This window comes from Anabas testudineus, chromosome 24 (assembly GCF_900324465.2).
Source record: "Anabas testudineus chromosome 24, fAnaTes1.2, whole genome shotgun sequence".
Taxonomy (NCBI): Eukaryota; Metazoa; Chordata; class Actinopteri; order Anabantiformes; family Anabantidae; genus Anabas; species Anabas testudineus.
Genome location: NC_046632.1, coordinates 17,774,606 through 17,791,186, shown reverse-complemented (window position 1 = coordinate 17,791,186; position 16,581 = coordinate 17,774,606). Strand labels below are relative to the sequence as shown.

Here is a 16,581-nt window from a genome sequence, read left to right as displayed (position 1 = left end):
CTCCCATGAAACGGCTCCGCTCTTCTGTTCTTTTTCCCTCGACAGCGTTTGATAAGTTCACCGGCCTGGTTTGAATTCTACCTTAGGTTTGTCTGGGTTGAATTGAAAGTGGTTGTTGCTGAAAGTGGTTTTTTTGGAATTGGTGCAATTTTGATGAACTAGGTTGAATGAACGTCGGTTTGTGTGATCGGTGGCACTCCCTTTGTTTCTGTGTGCTCCTCTCCACTCAGCCCCTCTACGAGAAGTGACTCTGTCTAATGTTCCACCATCTCTCCAGTGACCGAGCTGCTGTGCAGAGAGTTGTCCCGACACGGGAAGATAGTGTCTCCTTACGGAGGTTACCGCGGGATGTACACAGCCAGAGCTGCGTCACGTCGTCTCCCACAGACGTCAGGTCTACATGGTCTGAACAATAAGGACGAAGAACTGAACCTGGTGCTGAAGCTGAGGGTTGATGACTTTGATTATGTTCTGTTTGTGACATCTGAGACCATGAAGTGTTTTGGCTGTGGGAGGGGAGGACATCTCATCAGGGCCTGTCCTGAGAAGGCCGAAGGCAGGTCTGAGGGTGTCCATGATGGGGTGGAGCAGCCAGCAGGGGGCAAAGGAGGGGAAGAGGTGGACGGGCAGGAGCAAGATGGAGGTGAAGGGCAGCAGAATGAGTCTGAGGCAGGTGCCCTGGGGGGTGACCAGGCAGAGGTGGTGGGGACTGATGCTGCTGATCACACATCAGTAGTACAGATAGTGAGTAAAGGGGAGATGGTGCCGTGTGCTGAGGAGCCGAGGTCTGAACAGGACGCAGTGATGGACGAAGGGGACAGTTGTCCAACAGTAACAGGGGGAAAAAGGAAGAGTAAAACTACTGTGGGCAGCTCCCAGGACCAGTCTGGGGCTGTGAAAAAGGTCAGAGGTCGAGGCCTGAGGAGCCTGAAGGCAGCCGAGTCGGACTGTAGTGGAGTCGACGACTCCCCTGGCACTGACGCTGAGATGTCCGGTTCTACTTCCTCCCAGTCTCAGAGGCTGAAAGCGTACAGTGTCGAAAGAGTCAAACTGTTTCTGTTACGTACTAAGAACTTAAAGGGTGTTAAAGTTGAGGATTATTTTTCTGATACGGAACTGTTTGTGACCTCAGTCCGTGGTCAGATGAGGAGCAGAGGGTAAAGGGGGCTACACGGACCAGGAGGTGTACAGGCTTAAGAAAATAGTGTTCAAGCTGAGCCAGGAACCTGAGGATGATGGAGGGTTGTTCTAAGTGCTCACTCCCTGCCCTGGTTTTCTTGCTGCTGTTCGGTGATTGTTTTTTCTTCTCTCTCCCCATGACTACTTTTAAAATTGGCACCTTGAATCTGAACGGGGCCAGAGACCTGAAGAAGAGAATGGTTTTATATGAACTCATGAAACTGAATCACATTGACTTGATGTTAGTGCAAGAAACCCACAGTGACAGCAGTAATGAGGTTGACTGGCACAGGGAGTGGCCTGGACAGGTGGTACTGAGCCATGGCAGCAGCAGCAGTGGGGGTGTAGGTATCCTGTTTTCTGGATCCTGCCCCCCAGTTTCCTTCACTACATCTGAAGTGGTTCCTGGCAGACTGCTGGTGGTCCAAGCAGTGTTTGAACGCACCAAGGTACTCTTGGTCAATGTTTATGCTCCTAATACAGGAGCAGAGAGACTCCTGCTCCTCAATGAAGTGAACTCTGTTCTAATTCACTGTAACTGTGAAGACTATTTGTTCTTAGGTGGTGATTTTAACTGTACTGAGAACGACCATCTAGACAGGAACCACATCGAGCCTCATCCTGCATCTAGGCGTGTATTGCAACAGGTCACTGAAGCTCATGAGCTGGTCGATGTCTGGAGGAGCCTCCACGGCTCTGACAGACAGTACACGTGGTCCCACGTGAGAGATGGCTCGATCTCCTTAGCAAGACTGGACCGTTTTTATTCTTTTAAGCACCAGATGAGTTCTTTCAGGTCCTGTTCAATCACACCTGTTGGTTTTACTGATCACTCCATGGTTTTGTGTCATGTTTTTATTAATAACATTAAGCACAGGAGCGCATACTGGATTTTTAATGATTCACTGTTGCTTGATGAGTGTTTCAAAGATGGTTTTAGGTTCTTTTGGCAGACTTTTAAAACCCAGAAATCTGATTTTATGAATCTTAGACAGTGGTGGGATTGTGGCAAAGTCCAGATTAAGCAATTCTGCCAACAGTACACTCTCAATGTCACTAGGGACGTTACCAGGTCGATTAAAGCTCTAGAGAGTGATATTGTGGACTGCAACTTTTGGCAGATTCCACGGGAAACACAGGACACCTTGACGTCCTCAAATCCAAAAGCTCTTCTTGCCAGCCTACTGGGCACCAGAACACAGGGGGCACTGGTCCGGTGCAGATTCCAGGCTGTCGCAGAGATGGATGCTCCCTCCCGCTTTTTCTTCAGTCTGGAAAAGAGGAATGGCCAGAGCCGGTACATCCACGGCCTGCGCTCCTCTGTAGGGGCTGTACTGACGGACCCTGGTCACATCAGGGGGAGGGCTGTGGAGTTCTACAGAGACCTGTACAGCAGTGAGTACACTGAGGACTTGGTGCACTATGAGACTTTCTGTGGTGGTCTTCCCCAGGCCTCTGAGGAGGTTAACGTGACGCTCGGCGAACCTCTGTCGTTGCAGGAGCTGTCTGTGGCCTTGCAGAGTATGAAGGGAGGGCGGGCTCCTGGGCTCGATGGTCTCTCTGTTGAGTTCTTCAAGGCTTTTTGGCCTGAGCTGGGGCAAGATCTGCTCGGTGTTGTTGCTGAAAGCTTAACGGAGAACTCCTTGCCCCTCAGCTGCAGACGAGCAGTTCTTACTCTGCTGCCAAAGACTGGTGATCTTCAGGACATTAAAAACTGGCGTCCCGTCTCACTGCTTTGTACGGATTATAAGATCCTGTCCAAGGCTCTGGCCAACAGACTGCGAGAGGTGATGGACCAGGTGGTCCATCGGGACCAGACTTACTGTGTGCCCGGTAGGTTGATCACTGACAATGTGATTTTAATTCGGGATGTTTTGGACCTCTCTGGTTCATTGGGAATAGACTTGGGTCTGATTTCGCTGGACCAAGAAAAAGCTTTCGACCGAGTTGAGCACCCGTATCTCTGGAAGACTCTGGAGAGGTTTGGTCTCAGCCCTGGTTTGACTGCTATGATCAAGGTTCTGTACCAGGACATTGAGAGTGTACTGAAGGTCAATGGTGAGCTGAGCGCTCCTTTTAAAGTGCAACGAGGCATCAGACAGGGCTGCTCGCTCTCAGGGATGTTGTACGCACTGTCCATAGAGCCTCTTTTATGTCAGGTCCGGTCCTCCATTGGTGGTTTGTTTTTACCCAATTGTACGGCCCACCCTGTGCTGTCGGCCTATGCAGATGATGTTGTTGTTCTTGTTAAGTCACAAACAGAGATCCGTACTTTAGAAGACATAGTAACGGCTTTTGGCAATATCTCCTCTGCTAAGGTCAACTGGCACAAAAGTGCAGCGTTGGCTGTCGGCAGGTGGAGGGGTGGGCTTCCCACTCTACCGGGGGGTCTCACCTGGCAGAGGGGGGGATTTAAATACTTGGGTGTGCATTTGGGGAATGAAGAGAGTGTGAATAGGAACTGGTCTGGTGTTGTAGAGAAGGTGGAGGGGAGGTTGCAAAAGTGGAGGTGGCTACTGCCACAGATGTCGTACAGGGGGAGGGCTCTGGTGATCAACAACTTGGTGGCCAGTGGGCTCTGGCACCGCCTGGCCTGTGTGGACCCCCCTGTTGATCTTCTTAAACGGGTTCAGTCCATCGTTGTGAATTTTTTCTGGGACCGGCTTCACTGGGTGCCACAGTGTGTTTTGTTTTTACCCAAAGATCACGGCGGTCAAGGTCTGATCCACTTGTCCAGCAGAGTGTCCGCCTTCAGACTTCAGTTTGTCCAAAGGTTTCTCTCTGGACCTGAGGATGTGGTCTGGAGACCCGTGGCCTCTGCCATTCTACAGACGGCTGGCGCACTTCACCTGGACTCTGCGCTGTTTTTAGTGGACTCCACTTGTTTTGATGTTTCGGTTTTACCTGTGTTTTATCGGAGTGTTTTTCGATCCTGGCGGCTGTTCGGGTGGAGGAGGCTGGAGCCTTCGGTCTCCCTGCACTGGCTCCTGGCTGAGCCCCTGCTGTGCGGGGCCCGGTTAGATGTCCACGACGGCTCCACTCCGGGTCTGGCTCCTGCTCTGCTCTCTTCTGGACTGACGACGCTGAAGCGCCTGGTTCACGTGGCTGGTCCTGACCTGGGAAACGCACCGGCCGTGGCCTCGGCTTTGGGTCTGAGATCGGCCCGGGTTTCAGAGAGGATTTTGGGACTGGTTCTGTCTAGACTGTCTGCTGATGAACAGCAGATGCTGCAGGATTATTGCAGTGGCGTGGAGAGTCCGGATGAGCGATATCCCTTTCCTGAACTTGGTTTTACATTGGACTTTAGAGACTCGACCAGGTGCTTTGACCTCTACACCATCACGGGGAAGACTCTGTACGCCTGCTGCGTCGTGGAGTTGCATAGAGTCCAGCTGGGGGTCAGGGCTGACACGGTGTGGAGGAGGAGGTTGTCCCACGCTGTTGGTTTGCAGCCGACATGGAGGGTCCTCTACAAGCCCCCTCTGAACAAGAGAACTGGGGATCTTCAGTGGAGGATCTTGCACGGGGCGATCGCTGTGAATTCATTCACCAGCAGGATCCATCCGGAGGTTTCCTGCGCCTGTGTGCACTGTGGTCTACCGGAGACTGTTTTCCACTGTTTTATGGACTGTGACCGGCTGCGTGAGCTGTTTGAGTTGTTGACTGTGCTTTTTGAAGGTTTTAGTGAAACTTGGACCACGACTGTTTTTATCTTTGGGGCTGGGTACCGCAGAGCAGACGCCACCAAGTGGCAACTGCTGAACTTCTTGTCCGGCCAGGCCAAACTTGCAATTTACAAGACCAGGAAGGCCGAGGGTCAGGAGGTCACCTCTGTGTTCCGGGCTTTGGTTCGGGCCCGATTGTGGCTGGATTTTAAGTTTTATAAGTTCATGAACAATCTGCCGGGTTTTGTTCAGCAGTGGTGCTACGACGATGTCCTCTGCTCTGTGGTGGAGGACGATCTTGTGTTTAACACCGTTCTTTAGGGATTAGTTTATTTTCACCAGAGGCTGAACCCTCTATTTACTGATGTGTTTATTTATCTCTGTCCTTATTTATTTTGTTGTTTGATGTTATGTTTATGATGTTTTGGTCTGTGGCACGTTTTTGTTTGTCGGTTTATTTACTCTGAATATTTTGTAATAAAGGCTTTTGTAAATTCTAAAAAAAAAAAAAAAATTCTCTGTCTCTCTCTCTCTCTGTCTCTCTCTCTGTCTCTGTCTCTCTCTGTCTCTCTCTCTCTATGTCTCTCTCTCTGTCTCTCTCTCTCTCTCTCTCTCTCTCTCTCTCTCTCTCTCTCTCTCTCTCTCTCTCTCTCTCTCTCTCTCTCTCTCTCTCTGTCTCTCTCTCTGTCTCTCTCTCTCTCTCTGTCTCTCTCTCTCTCTGTCTCTCTCTCTCTCTCTCTCTGTCTCTCTCTGTCTCTCTCTCTCTCTCTGTCTCTCTCTCTCTCTCTCCTCTCCCTCTCTCTCTCTCTGTCTCTCTCTCTCTGTCTCTCTCTCTCTCTCTGTCTCTGTCTCTCTCTGTCTCTCTCTCTCTATGTCTCTCTCTCTGTCTCTCTCCTCTCTCTGTCTCCTCCCTCTCCTCTCTCGTCTCTCTCTCTCTCTCTCTCTCTGTCTCTCTCTCTCTATGTCTCTCTCTGTCTCTCTCTCTCTCCTCTGTCTCTCTCCTCTCTCTCTCTCTCTTCTCCTCTCTCTCTCCCTCTCTCTCTCTCTCTCTCTATTCTCTCTCTCGTCCTCTCTCTCCTCTCTGTCTCTGTCTCTCTCTCTCTCTCTCTCTCCCTGTCTCTCTATGTCTCTCTCTCTGTCTCTCTGTCTCTCTCTCTCTCCCTCTCTCTCTCTCTCTCTCTATGTCTCTCTCTCTGTCTCTCTCTCTGTCTCTGTCTCTCTCTCTCTCTCTCTCTCCCTGTCTCTCTATGTCTCTCTCTCTCTCTCTCTCTCTCTCTCTCTCTCTCTCTCTCTCTCTGTCTCTCTCTCTGTCTCTCTGTCTCTCTCTCTACCTGTCTCTCTATGTCTCTCTCTCTGTCTCTGTCTCTCTCTCTGTCTCTGTCTCTGTCTCTCTCTCTCTGTCTCTCTCCCTGTCTCTCTAGGTTCGGTGTAATCTTTCTCCTGTCCCTCTTCCTTTCAGTGATCACGCTGACACCGACACTGGAGGCCGTCATGTTGTCTTCCTCCTTCCGCTCTCCTCTCAGCTCCTCTGGTTCCTGTCTCACTCCTCCTCCACCTTCTCTCCTTCTTCCTCTGACTCATACTCGACTCTTCCCCCCATTTATCTAAGCACAGACTCAAACACCAGAGATCTGGTCTAGAACTAAGAATCGCTTCCTTCAGTGGGTGAGTTTAAGATGATCATCTACAGTGGGATGGATACAACATAGTTGATGCTACTTAACTATCCAAAGGCTAAAGCTAACAAAGCCTAACCATGTAACTGGGGTTCATACTGATCATAATGAGCAGCACAAATGTGTTAAACCAGTGTTGTTTGGATCCCAATGTAGGTTCTCAATCAAAGTCAGACCTGCACCAATACAGAACACACACAGAAATAAAGACCTAACCTCAACCTAAACTAAATTCTAACTTAAGCCTCGTCTTAGCTTTTAAGAAGTCATTTGAAGGAGGAACACTGTCTTTATTTGTGTTTCTGATACTCACACTCACACCTCCACTTCCATTCTCAGAAAAGGAAGTTAAAGGTAAAATGTGTTATTTATTTTAAGCAGAGGAAGAAAGTTTGAATATTCACCTCTCTGCTCATGTTTGATGTTTATTTTTAATTCTATTAATAAACAGATGATTAATGAACACTTTCAGCACTTTTTCTTTTTTTAGGGTGTTAAAGACATCATTGTCATGAATGCATCATGCAGCTGACCACGGTGTGAATGTTTTTTTAGTGACACTAAAAACAGGAAGAACTGTGCAACAGTTAGAAACTGACAGTTGAAGAAGGAGAGAAAGAAGCACGATGGTTGACTTCAAATGGAATAAATGGATTAAAATAAATGTATTTCTGATACTGATTCTTCACTTTAGAGGTAAGGAGACAGTCATACATACAAAAATGTAACTTATAAAAGTTGTAGTTATTAAAGAGTAAAGGTTTATTAACTTCTGTTTTCTAACAGTCACATTTAAAATTAGTAGACTACAATGAAGGTAAAACACATTTACACATGTCTATTGTATTTTAAACTGTCCTTTTGAGAACTTTAAAGATAAAACTTGAATAGTCAGTTTTTATATAATTCTGTGTAATATTTCTGTCTTATCTCCTCAACAGTAATAACAGGACATCGTTCGTCCTTCACGGCCGTAGTTGGAAATTACATCACTTTGCCTTGTGATAAAAGGAGAACAGATCAGGATACATGTATTGGTACTACCTGGCTCTTCAGTAAGAACAGAGATTCACAAGCAGTAGAGCTGGGTAGCAATGGAAAAATTAGTGAAAAAGCTCAGTCAAAGCAAAGCAGACTGAGTGTTACAGAGAACTGTTCTCTGGTTGTAAAGAAGGTCACAGTTGATGATTCTGGTCATTACCACTGCAGACAGTTTAACAAATCAGGACAACAACAAGGTCCAGATGTTCTGGTTAATCTCTTTGTTATTAACAGTGAGTATTTACAGTATCAGATTGTTTTAAACTTAAACCGTCCCATTGTAATATTAAATTGATGTTACAATAGTTCTAATCACAGTGATAAAGTTAATTTTACTCTTTCTCTCAACAGTTCATGAACATAAGGACGATGATAATAAAGTGACATTGAGCTGCTCTGTGTTGGGGTATGAGGGGTGTCAGCACACAGTGCAGTGGCTGTATCAGGGTAATAAAGATGATTTCACAGACCTGACATCATCACAGGATTCCTGCTCAGCTACTGTGACGTTTACAACTTGTCATGTTGATCAGAAGTCAGAATATAAAAAGTCTTTTCAGTGCAGAGTGACAGATAAAACCAGTGGAAAGCAGCTCCTGTTTAACTTCACCCCTCAGTCCTCATGTAAGAAAACAGCTTTGTTTATTTGATGGATTTTTGGTTACAAGTTGACCTAATTTTACAAATGCTAATTATTTTCTCATTTTATTTTTCTTTAATTGAATATTCAGGTACAACAAAGGAAAACACAAAAAGCACTGGGAACCCAACCCAATCTGCACACATTGATGACCCAAAACCACAGCAATGTAAATACTTAACATCCTTTACGTTTGTCTTTTCAAACTACAGAAGCATTGGAATCTATTTTACATCCAGACCAAAAGAATAAAATAACATCAGTGGATTTGATTTGAGATTTTACAACGTTACTTTAATTTTTCTTCATCCAAAGAACAAAGTAACAGCGAAAACACATCTGGTACCTGGGTGTATTATTGTGTAACAAGCTAATTATTAAAAGGTTTGTGTATTATTTGACATGTTTTCATGTCTCCAATGTGGACGGGTTCCTATATTTCTATGTTTATTGTATAAACAGATCAGACTGTTTACTGAAGGTATCTTCTAACCACACAGACAATATATGTCCACAACCATCACATCTGTATCTGGGATCAGTTATAATTTAATGTTACAGCTTAACATATCATTTTAGTTTGTGTCTTTTCTTTCTTGCTTTAGTTTTCTTTTCATATGTTCGCCTGTGATGAAGTTTGAATGTCAGAGTGATATTTGACTGTTCTGGGCTTTTAGCTACAGCAGTTTAAATATATAATAATAAATAAATATATTATATATAATAAAAGAAATATACATTACGATGTTTTTCTTATTTCCAGGTTGGTGGAGGATTATTATTGTCCCTGTGAGTTTAACAGTACTGATAATAAGTGTTGTTGGAGTCAACGTATGGATAAAAACCAAAGGTAAAAACCTCCACAGGTTCAATTTTAATGAACAAGTGAAGTTTTGATAAACCTGCATTTACACAGATTAAGCTGAAGTCAACGTGTTTGTCTTTGCAGGCATCAAAACACAGATGGATCATCGTGCTGTGAGTGTTATATATACACAATATAACTGTAAATCACTGTTTTCAATGAGAGAGTGGAGGAGACACTGTAGAAAGGTGGTTTATTCTGTTTTATCTGTGACTATAAAGTGTGTTGTTTTTCACAGGTGCATTATCATGTAGATGAAGGTGAAGTGAACTATGAAAATGCTGGAGACCCTTCTGCTTCTGCCAGACTTCACAACGTCAACTGACCATGAAGTGACCAACAGGGTCTCACCACATTTTACATCTGTTGTTAAAATCTTTAAATAAAAAAAAGTGGTAAAGAGTCCAGATACTAAACGGACATGTCTGTAGTCCAGACCTGTCAAACACTGAAAATATCTGAAGAATGACTTAAAAAATGTATTTTTATTTTCATTGTACAAAAGCTGTTGTATGTTATGAAGGCGGGTCACACTGTTCCATCTGTTGCTGAACGTCATCACAAACACAGCTCTAAATAATACACACATTAAGTCACCACATGAGTAAGACATTTTTTATCTTCCTTTCATCCTCATTCACACACATGCTGTGGGGGGAAAAAGTCAACAAACACATAGCTGCAATTTCCTTTTCTCATGTTGTTAATTTAATTTCAATTAGCACATCATTTCACCTCCACCAAATCTCACGTCTAACTTTTAACCTCGTTTTAAACATGTACATAAAATCCTTCAGCACACTCCGTTACCTTATTATTAAGGAGTCTGTGAGCAGCACCTGTGTCACATGTGGACGAAATTAGCGAGCTGGAAATCCCAGGTTTACTCATCCAGTGCCGACAGGTTTCAGTGGAGAATCTGTGCTGTGTTTGTTTATGAGACGTTATGATGACAGATCGTCCACATTGCAAAAATTCTTCCTGTAAATTCCCCAGAACACCGACTTCTGTCATCAACAGCATAACTATGAACGGTCTCCTCGAGATGCCTTTTCTCCTCTGCGTCAGATGGTATGGATTACGTTTTGGATCCAATCATTGATTGAATGTGGTCACTGTGTTGTATAACGTTCTTTCATCATGGGAAATATTTTGACGTTCATGTACGCGTTTTAAACATGAAACTAATCATTTACATTCTTCTTACACATTTAGATTTTTTTCTTTTTCTTGCTTTTAATTAAAGTAAAATAATATCTGGTTGAGAAATTCTGTGTCCAACACATAGTCCCTAACAAATGCTCTATATGTTGTTTGATTTTAGAATATTTTCTGCTTGTTTTTAATAAATCTATATATTCATGAGATGCTTATGTCTGCAGTGAGTTTGAGTTATTGAGAAGCTACATAATGTTGGTTTTAGTCTTGACTATAAGACAATTATACAACAACACCATCATGGAATTGCGTCCTGTAAATGAAGCTACTGAGGATTTACACATTTACAGTAATATGAATTTCTTACTTACAATATTCACATCATTTGTATATAAACACACTCTGACATGGCCGGAGCATCAATTAGGTCATGAACAGGTCTTTTCCTGGCATTTAATAGGAATTTGTCCTGACTGACATAAACCTGTGTGTTTTAGAAGTCCTGTCCAATAAGACCATTTGTGCTGGGAGCGCGGTCAAACTGTGAATAATCTTCCAGCGTCAGTAAACGATGAGTCACTCAGAGAACGGTCAGACCACATGTTTCTGAACAGGTAGTGTGTTTCTGAGAGTGTTTTGAAGGTTTGGTCTCCAAGGGAATGAAACTTATGGATGCTGTTCACCACGAAGCAGCGAGAGGAAAAACCGGGTTTCAGGTTGTGTCCTGCTGATTAAAAGCTGATCTGTGTCTGTGAGGGGTTTACTCAGCAGCAGCAGCAGCTCAGGGTTTCATTTAGAAAGGATGATGAAGTAAAATGGAAATTTGGAGACCACCCCCCTCCAAATTCTTCATATCAAACTAAATTATGCTGCAATAAAAACAGTCAAACTCCTAAAGAACGTCCTATAAATACATGGTGGAAAGTATTTACTTAAGTACAGCACTTAAGTGCAATTTGGAGTCATCTTGTGTGTTTACATTTTGTGCTTCTGCAAATTTCAATAGCAAATACTAAACATTTTTTAGGGCTTTTTACTCAGGAATCTTCTGCAGTTTGTCTGATGGATGGTTCCCCAGAGACTCCAGGAGTCTCATAAAGTAAAGTGCTTTAAAACTGACAGACTGTTAAAGGGAGATGTTGAAACAGACCGAGGGGTTAAAAACAGAAACGGTTCTGTGTCCACTGCTTCACATAGTACTGTAGTACAAGTTGATCTGATTCTACAAACAACACAGCATCTGTCAACTTGATCAACTACCACTGTGTTAAATTAGGCGATTAGACCGTCAGATGTTCTTGTCATCGCTTGTTACTCCAGGTTTGTACCTGACTCGAGCACTGTGGCTACTGTGAAGTAATTTACTTGAATATTTCCATTTTATGATACTTTGGGTACAGGGAGAGAACAGATGAGGTAGAAATACACTCACGATACCAGAGGACTGAGCAGAGACAGGTTCCAGGTCAGGCAGAGTTCATAACAGGTAGGCAGCCCAAAGATTAATGCTGGATCGTGTACCTCTCAGGTCGACATGAGACTATCTGGTGGGGGTAGGAGACAAACAGACCTGCTTATAAAGGGAGGGAGTAACACAAGTGAAGTCAATGAGCAATCAGCAGGTAATTAGGCAGGAAGGAGAAAAAACAGGAAACAGACCAAATAAGGGAATGAGGGTCAGACAGGAAGGAGGAACTGGAACCGTGACAGTTCCTAAACATGTTAAAACTATTTCCACCTTCAGCAGGTACCATTAGTTCCACAGTGAGTCTTTATAACACGTAGTTTTACTTGAAACAGTTTAGCTTCATGTGTGTTTAAAGTAGAGTCCAAAGGTCTGAGATCACGTGATGTTTCTCACAAACCTGCAAATAATTCGAATGTGGAAGTGGACATTTCAAATGAAGGAGCTATTTAAGATTACACTCTATTTCCACGTCAGAAAATAAATCAAGATTAATTGTTAACTGCTTTGTACAAAAGCTCCTTGTGTTTTATGTGAACACAAGCTTCGGTGTGTATTTTTCTTGTTATCTTATACTTTATTTTCATGTGGCACGGTTCTAATCATTTCCATTGATGAGGACAGTGTCTTATCACCAACAGAAATAACGTCTACAGTCAAAAATTAAACCCACGAGGCAACAAAAGTGTAGCTGCAGGTATCTTAGACACAAAACCACAAACTCTTCTTTCCAAATAGCAGAACAATTTGCACAGATTAGAGACATTTTCACCACTGCTGCAAATTAATTAGCCCATAACAACCTTTCAGTGGAGCCGAGGAGGAACCCCCCCTCTCTCAGAGAGGAGCATTCATTAAACAAGTAAATGTTTCCACTGACATCATGTCCACTTCGGAGGTACAGACTAGAGGGTCTGCTCCTGCTCCGCGACACGGCCTTCTTGTTTCATCAGCGTCACTTACTGGTTCAATCTGAAGCAGCTGGTGGCTGCAGACGCCTACAGTCCCTCCACCATCTTTAACTTCAAGTTAACTTCATGTGGCAGCCAAGAAGGCTCCAAATGAACCGTGACCAGCTTGGTGCTCCTGCAGAGATGTCTGCTATATAAACAGAGATCACTAATCATTATAGCAACTGAACTTTGCATCGCATACAACACTGCATTTATGTTAAAAAGGCAGCAATACCTGCAATATTTATCCTGTTTAAGCTTTGTGTTTGGTCTCCACCATGTGCTTGTTTACTGTGTTTTTGTTTAATTTCACTTATCAAACAAAAAATCCAACCAGCACACTGGACAACAGCAGGGTGTTAAATAAATAGTAAGTTAAATATACAGAAAAGAGACAAATGATAATGTTAAATGACCAAAAGACTTTGTGTAAACAAACAACAAATCTGAATCATGATCAACATGGATAAATCGACATGGACCTTATGGACATGGAAAAGGGGGAGTTTAATGAGTTTTCTGTTAGTTCTTTAGCTAGAGGCTGTGTTCAGTTACTGTTGAACACAGTAACCACTGCTCTAAATACTTACAGCTGCATTTCACCAAATATCTATATTATCACTTTAATTCCCTCTATAAAGAGCTGCCACTGTATTTCCATCCTATGTCTTTCACTCCTTCCTACTGTAATAGCCATTGTCACCTCACCAACTCCTCTCTGTTGTGGTAAATCTACCCCTGCAGCATAAAGAAGACATTATTTTAAATCAGACATGGACACGTAGGCCCACGTACATCTATACAAACTCATACAAGTCCTTGTTCTGTGGAAACCTGGTCTATTAAAAGTCACAAATGCAGGATGAAGCTGGTAAAAGCTGGTAAAACAGCGTGCAGCCCCTCACATGTCAGTGAGACTGGCTTTATTTAAAAGAGAACTCATTTCTCAAGGATGTTAATCACATAATCACCTGAAATGAAGTCTCACTGTGAAAGTTTGAGTGTCGGAGCAGATGAATCAGTGTTTCTTTGGAAAGTGAGGTCCGTTTGCTGCTGCACTTCATGTGTTGGGTAGAAATCATTAGCAGGTTTTAAGTGGCACTTCTTATGAAACAGATGGTGCTGGACTGCTGCACCGAGGACTTGAGGAATATGTTGGCTGGTGAGCTGATGAATAAACACGCCAGTGTTAGTCAGAGGTCAGAAAATTGAACTCAGTTCATTTTCCCGATATTATTTCTGTCGTGAACCGGCCTTTGGGGTTTGCAGCTTCAGGAGATTGAAGTGTGAGGGCTGGTTTCTCTCTCTGTAACCTGCAGCATGTCGCTCCGATCACTGTGTCGAGGACAAACCACTTTAGATGGTTTTGTATGTACACCCCACCACCCTCACTCCTTCATCCTTCTGTCTCTCTTCCTGTCTGAATACGACTTCTCCTTAACTTAAAATGACTTCTCTTCTTCCTGAACCCTGAAACCACGACAGCAGGGGACAGCCTGTGTAAAAACATCAAGTCACCAAGGTGTTTTCCTGTCTTGGCTGATGTGGAGCTTTTGTCGTGTATTATATCAGTTTGTTGTTTGTCACTTCGTGCTCAGCCCCAGTTTAGTTTCCATCACTGATGTTAAGTTTGTCTGTGGGTCCACAGTGTAAAGCTATTTTTTTTTCTCAAGCATAAATCAATTCATGTGTCTGTGGACAAGGGTAACATCCTGCGGTAACGAGGTAACGAGGAGAAACACGTTTTGAAAAACTTCCCCATGCATCCAGTCTTTAATCAGAACACGGGTGGGAAGTCGTGGTTTCATTCAGTCTTTATTTGTAAGATTCATGTCCAGATGTGTCCTCCATGAGCAGGATAAACAGGAAAACATAAATACCTCAGACTAAATCTGTGGAAGACACTTTAAGCACTGTTGAGTTTATGAAACATAAAGTTGATAGCAGAGTGTTCTGCCAGTAGTTTTTGTTTCTTTAAATATGACAATGTTCATCCCAAAAATGAGGAGTATTTGGTTTGGCAGACGTCATCATACTTTTTCAGCCTGGTCTCTCGACATTTAGCTGTGAGTCTTTTCGACTGATGCACCTGCAGTTTGGACATGCTGTCTGTGATTTAGCCTCTGTTGAGCTCTGTCAATTGTCATCATAACACTTGAATAATAAATAGTGATTGTTAGAATTACTTTTTGTTGATGCTAATTACTTGTAAACCTGAAATGAACCTCTTTGCACAACATTTTACAAGGCGCTTACATCTGTTTGTCTCTTGTATTTAGGTGGAAATGTTGCAGATTATGTTGCGCAACTCCATCTTTTAGTCCAACATGTAGATAGAAAGATGATGAACTGTGCGAAACAGAGAGGTTAATAATCTAGGATATGGCTAAAGGAAACATATGAGTTAAGTACAGGTATAGTATATAAGTATATATACTGTAGCATGCTGTATCAAATGCTTGCTTTGAGGATGCTACCAGTGCTCGTATGGATTGATCCTTATGTGTGATTATATGTGCTTCACAGACCTGGTGGTTTCTCAGACTGCTCAGTGCTCAGGCAGCAGATGATCATGTGTGTCCTCTCTCACCTCTGCACAGCTGATCAATCACTGCATGCAGCAGTAGTGACTGTCGTATTGTTGATTTCAGTAAGTTAACATCTTTGCCAAGGTGTGCATTTGTGTGCATGTTGGTTCTGACCTCTTTTCCCGTTATGATGATACAGATCAAACTATGGTTAATACAGACACGACAGAATCATCACAGTAGAATGGAATCTCTCAGGGTGATGAACTGAGATCTATTGAATTATTGTGTAGCCCTGTAGTGATGTTATCAGTAGGACCCCTACTGAGGGGGGTGATGGTAAAATTCAGCGTAGCATAGTGGTTGTTTAACAGACATTTAACACTGTGTCTGTTACAATAAAATAAAGCCATGGTTAAATTCATGATGCAGCAGTATTATCAGGAGGTTATAGGCTGCAGCCTGTCGTCAGACTGGAGGTCTGGACTCTGTCAGCCCCCTCTGTAGACTCAGCAGCCGGCTTCTCCTGGGAGGTCAGCTGTTTGCTTTTGGGAGCAAGTTCAGGAGAGGAAATGGGGATGATAGGAAGCCACACTGTTGTTGTTTTCTCTCACACCATGCATGGCAACTAAATGGACACTGTGAGGGGGCGATTGCGATAAAGCTCTCTCAGCATCATCTGTAGTTTCAGCTTTAAACCCACAGATGCTTTTAGCCGCCGGAGACTTCACAGTACAGCTCAAAACTCTTGAAATGAGTATGTCCAGATCATTTGAGGTAATATCTACCAGGTTACTGGATGAACCTGTAGCTTGAGTCATCAATAATAGCCAGCAAATGGTAGAGAATAATCACATTAATTACCTAAATCGCTCCACTGAAAAGGCGTAATGACAGTACAAGAGGAGAGACCAGGCCATGCTGTAAGTGAAAACAGCTGCACACCCAGTGACAATGATTCTGATCATGGTTTAGGAAGACTGGAAAGAGATATGAGGGTCCAACAGTATGGGGGTCTTGGCATAAATGACACAAATCAAATTAAATGGGTGCCTGCACATACTGTATTAAAGGTAAAAACTTACTGCTGCAAATTTCTGCTTTTATCTTTCAAAAGAGAAAATGTTAAAATGGGTCAGAAAACAAGTTGGACTGAAACCAAAGACATCTGCAGAGAGTGGTGTGACACCTCCTCCACTCAGCACCCACACACCCGTGATGACATTTTAGACCTGAACCACATCAGTGTTGGAGTGAGATTTAAAAAATACATGTTGGATGTTTAAACCAAACTGGCCTCCCAGCACTGACCCACTTCTCCCAGTCTGGACACCATGAAGTCCAACATGAGGTTTTTATAGTGTGTAACTCTGGGAAACAGTATGACTAACGTGACTCTGCTTTTCGCTGT

General features: G+C 43.5%; 1 protein-coding gene across 1 annotated transcript; it reads left to right on the top strand.

Annotated features, from left to right (window-relative positions):
- The first annotated feature begins 7,549 nt into the window (after positions 1-7,549).
- LOC113149654 lies at positions 7,550-10,346 on the top strand. The gene is made up of 7 exons (XM_026341869.1): positions 7,550-7,575; positions 7,628-7,794; positions 7,913-8,185; positions 8,293-8,370; positions 8,965-9,051; positions 9,151-9,179; positions 9,305-10,346. Exons 1-7 carry the CDS (start codon positions 7,550-7,552, stop codon positions 9,389-9,391), a joined length of 747 nt encoding a protein of 248 aa, XP_026197654.1. The 3' UTR covers positions 9,392-10,346.
- The last annotated feature ends 6,235 nt before the right edge of the window (positions 10,347-16,581 follow it).